Source organism: Polistes canadensis, unplaced genomic scaffold (genome assembly GCF_001313835.1).
Source record: "Polistes canadensis isolate GaletaPanama2010 unplaced genomic scaffold, ASM131383v1 scaffold_23, whole genome shotgun sequence".
NCBI lineage: Eukaryota > Metazoa > Arthropoda > Insecta > Hymenoptera > Vespidae > Polistes > Polistes canadensis.
The window spans coordinates 456,833-461,634 of record NW_014569570.1 but is presented as its reverse complement, the minus strand read 5'-3'; the positions used below and the strand labels follow the sequence as shown (position 1 = coordinate 461,634).

Below are 4,802 nucleotides of genomic sequence, written 5' to 3'. Positions count from 1 at the left end.
AATATAAAAAAGAAAAAGTAAGAAAGAAAAAAAACAAATCGTGGTAAATAATAATAATAATAATAATAATTCGCTTCGACGAAAACTTGTCGATCGAAGATTTCTATTGACGCATTCGTTCGCGAGAAGAGATTAATCGAGATAAATCTATTTTTTTCATCTTTTTTTTTTTTTTTTATTATACAATATAAAAAATATATATTACTTTTTTAAATTCTTTTTCTTCGGACTTTATTATTTTTGACTAAAGAATTTGAAAAGAACAAAAAAAGAAAATCATATATAAAAAGATAGAGAAAAAAATAAGAAGAGAACGAGAGAAAGATAAAGAGAGAGAGAGAGAGAGAATTGTTATCTGTTGTTATTGTTATTGTTATTAAAAAAAAAAAAAAAAAGCGATAGTTATTTACGCACGTCGATGCTCAAAAATTAAATTTCATTGTTATGGTTGGAGAAAAAAATGAAAGAAAATAAAATCCGCGAATTAAATAGTTCAAAAATAAAAATACAATAAATAAAATTAGAAAGAGAGAGAGAGAGAGAGAGAGAGAGAGAAAAATTCTTCGTCGCGGCGATGCGAGTACTTAGAAAAATATTATGAAACGCGCTTAATGCGAAGCTTTTTTCAACGCATCAATCACATTATATTAACTCGAATCGAATAAGAATGATTTTTCAAGCTTTTACGAAATGTTTTTAGGCTGACTGTTAAAATATGAAAGTAATATGCGTAATTGATAAGTCACATTTTAGAGATCAGGTCTTCTCAAGATATATCTATTTCTCCTAATTAATATAATTTTATTATGAAAATATGTTATTTTTGATATATAGTATCATTCATTATCGTAAACTCATAGATAGGCTATGTTATTAAATGTTGCTTAATCGATTATTAATATGAATATTTTTTGTCATTTCTCGTAAAGGAATTATGGAATAACTAACTTTTGTTTCAAATTTGTACGAACCCCATAATGTGGGTGGGGGGGCCGGTCACGATCATCCATACTTTTATGAGAAGTCCTGTTTTATACAATACACGCATAAACACATACATACGTACATACATATACGAGTAAATATATATATATATATATAGATAGATTGTATTTTTAATAACAAGTTTATAGTAATCGCTGATACACACAGCCGCACCGTGCAGGGTAAAGTAAAGTATTAAAATTACCAAAAAAAAATAATAATCAGAAAACGAAAGAATTATAAGGGAGGATAAAACAACAACAAAATTCAGAAGAGAACAGCCAAAACACTGCTGTATATTCGAAATAATATTATATTATAATATATATTTCTTCTTCTTCTTCTTCTTCTTCTTCTTCTTCTACTTCTTTCTTTTTCTTCTTTCTTTTCGTCGCTAATCGTTGCCATTTTCATTGCTTCTATTTAAAAAAAAAAAAATTCCCCTCCTTGTTATTAATTTGTAATTAAAAAAACATCGTGCGATAAATGTTATTTCTTTTTTCTTTCTTTTCTTTTCTTTTCTTTTTATTTCTTTTCATTTTTCATCGTAGTAATTCGTAAGAACTGGCGTTGATTTAATAAGCTGGTACTTACGTGACGCGTAAAAATAAATAAATAAATAAATAAATAAATAAATAAATATATATATATATGATATAGAATATAAAAAACATATAATAATAATAAATAAATAAAAATAACAAATATATAATATTATTAAATATTATTACGCGAAAATCGCCGGGACCTTAACGTCTAAAAATCAAGATTTAATGCTTATTTCCAAAAGCACAAATTTCTTGATCATTATAACATCGTCATTACGAACATAATATATCAGCCTGCAGTAAACATATACATATCTGTAAAAAAGAAATATTTTATTTTAACGATTGCGACGATTTCGAATTAAATAAACGATCTATTCTTACCTGTTCTCTCTATTCCGTACGTTTCATTTGTTTCTATCCTTGTATTAAAGATATTCTTATTATTATACTTCTCATTCGTCTTCTTGAAAACACTTTATATGTTTGTTAACAAAAATTAAGGATAGAATGTTGCGGAATGGTGTGGGGAAATTTGGTATTAATTTCCGAATAAATTTGCATTTAGGGTGTTTGATTGTTTAAATATACGCCTTTTTATACATGGGAAAATCGAAGGATACATCGTACAATAATAAATGCTTGCACTTTTGCATTAGCACAGCAGAATCTTCATTATCTCTTCTTTTTGTTTTGTTTTTTTTTTTTGTTTTTTTTTTTTTTGTTTTCTCCTTATTTTTGTGTTCCGTTTTGTTTTCTCCCCTTTTGATAATTTTCTTCATACACGTCACATCGTTATTACACGCTCTCTCTCCACACATTTCTTATTTATTTATTTATTTATTCATTTATTTATATATATACCCTTTTTCACCCCCATTAACGCACACCAATGAAACGAATCTCTCTGTATATGCAGAACGTATCAAAATATTTGGGAATAATTTCACACAGGGATTGGGTTTCAAATGAAAAAAAAAGGACAAATTTCTTATTATCATATTTCACGATATTACCTTGTTTCCAAATTATTGTTGCTTATGTCTTTATAATAATTTATAATTATATTATACTGAACTGTGCTTCTTTTTGATTGAATTATTTACAAGTAAGCTTTTTATCTCTTATATACCACTTTTTTTTTGTCTGCTCTGTAAATATTAAATATTTTTAATCAATTCAGAGTACAATCTGTTGATGAGATAACAGTGTGGTCATTTGTTGTTAATACATTTCTGCGATAATTTACATTACGATAATGTATAATACAACAATGATTATAATTTAGAAACAAGGCTAGTATTGGAACATATGATTGTAGATACATTTTTCTTATTTTAACATAATGAAATAACCTTTAAAATTATGATCCCATATCTTGAAACATCCTGCATATACCTATATATATAATATATATATATATATACAGGATGTCGTGTAAGTGATAGTACAAGCAAACAGAGAATGATTGTTCACGGAAAATGAAATCAAAAATGTAGAATAAAATTAGTCAAATATACATGATTGTGAGTTTACAATCCTGAAAATTATTAAAAGCCTCGTTCGTTGAACATAAAAATCAAAATTAATATAAGATATATCATCCTATAACTGTGACAATGTTAATAAATATATTATTAAAAAAGCACAAAAATGTATCAAAGTGTTGCACGCGTAAAATAAATTTTCAAATCTAATTATCTCAATAACAAAACTATATGTTATGATTTAATTTTTCGTGGTAAAAAAAAAAAAAAAGAAAACAAATCATTCCCACTGTTAATTTTTGTACAGTCAATTACAAGGATACACTGTATATAAAACGAGCAATGATGATAAAACTTCTTAGCTCCTTTTTTATTTTGTTAATGTCATTTTTCGTTTCTTTTTCGTTAGAACAAGCCAACATATTTTTGCTTCTTTCGTTAAAGGGGAAAAAGTGACAGAGACAGAGACAGAGAGAGAGAGAGAGAGAAATAGAAAGAGAGGAAGAAAGAGAGAGAGAAAAAGAGAGAAAGAGAGATAGAAGAAGAAGGATAGAAATAATATACAACACGGAAAAAACTTATGATTACGCGTGATCACCACTGAAATAACTACTCTGCATCATGAACAGTTTGTCGATAGGATTGTGAATAGCCGCATGTAAACCCTGAGACAACGAGGGTGCTTCGTGAGATGAAGAACCATGATGGGAATGAGAACCACCCTGATGACTTCCATCCGCACCACCACTTTCATTTTCGCCAATCTCAAAGCCAACGACACCGTCAAGGGATTCATCCGTAGTGCAGAAACTTTCACCAGAGTTAGCTGGATAATTGTCTACAATATATATATATGTATATAAATGTTTAGTTTATTAATTATTTTTGTATTAATTAAAAAAAACAAACAAAAATGATCATCGAATACTAACCGTCCGGTGAGAAGGGATGATTAGGGTTAAGCGGTTGTGTTGACGAAGGAAAATTCGATGATTCACCGTCGCGCATATTTATGGCATTCAAGTAATGACCTATAATGATTATAAAACAAATTGATTATTATTATTATTATTATTATTAAATGTTCGTATAGTTTTAATCCAATTAAATGCATTCGCGTATAAGATCTTAATTTATGTTGTACCGATTGTATTGTAAAAATTGAATGATCACTTATTCAATTATTTCGATTCAATTTGTACATAATAACGATACGATAAGATGTGCGATCTTTAATTAAAAAAAGAATTAATTAATGAAACTCTATAAGAGAATATATTTGTATATTAACGGTAACCATTAATTTCGTATTAATTTTTGTTGTTTACGATAATTAAATATTCTTGAAAATAATATTATCATCAGCTTAACGGAATATATTATTAATTTATAATTTAAAAAAAAAAAACAGTTAATAATTTAAACTTACTGTGATCGCTATGAGGACTTTCCGTCCTTCGTTCTTCCTTAGGCTCTTTGTCCGACCCAGGTTCTGTTTTCGCTTTCCTCTGAAGCTTCTTCATTTTCGCCCTTTGATTTTGAAACCAGACCTGTACGACGCGAACGCTGAGACCCGTGTCCTTTGCCAGGGCCTCTCGTACCTTCCTGCAAGGCTTTGGCGAGACTTCAAAGGACGCTTTGAACTGTCGCCTTTGAGCCGATGTGAGGATGGTCCGTGGCCGTTTAGGTCCCCTTCTACCATCACGTGGTCGATTTTCGTCCAATAAATCGTCATCTCAACAAACCAAATTTTATCATTCATTCAACCATTCAATTTATTATA

The 4,802-nt window shown here is 28.6% G+C and overlaps 1 protein-coding gene across 1 annotated transcript in view; it reads right to left on the bottom strand.

The window, feature by feature from the left end:
- Window positions 1-1,933: 1,933 nt before the first annotated feature.
- Window positions 1,934-4,802, bottom strand: part of LOC106783621 (LIM homeobox transcription factor 1-beta-like) — a 10,042-nt gene continuing 7,173 nt past the window's right edge. Inside the window, exons 3-5 of the mRNA XM_014742314.1 lie at window positions 4,449-4,754; window positions 3,952-4,050; window positions 1,934-3,857 (exon numbers count right to left, since the gene is read on the bottom strand). Of these exons, the coding sequence (XP_014597800.1) occupies window positions 3,604-3,857; window positions 3,952-4,050; window positions 4,449-4,754 (659 nt within the window). The 3' untranslated portion in view covers window positions 1,934-3,603. The remainder of the gene's footprint in view (window positions 3,858-3,951; window positions 4,051-4,448; window positions 4,755-4,802) is intronic.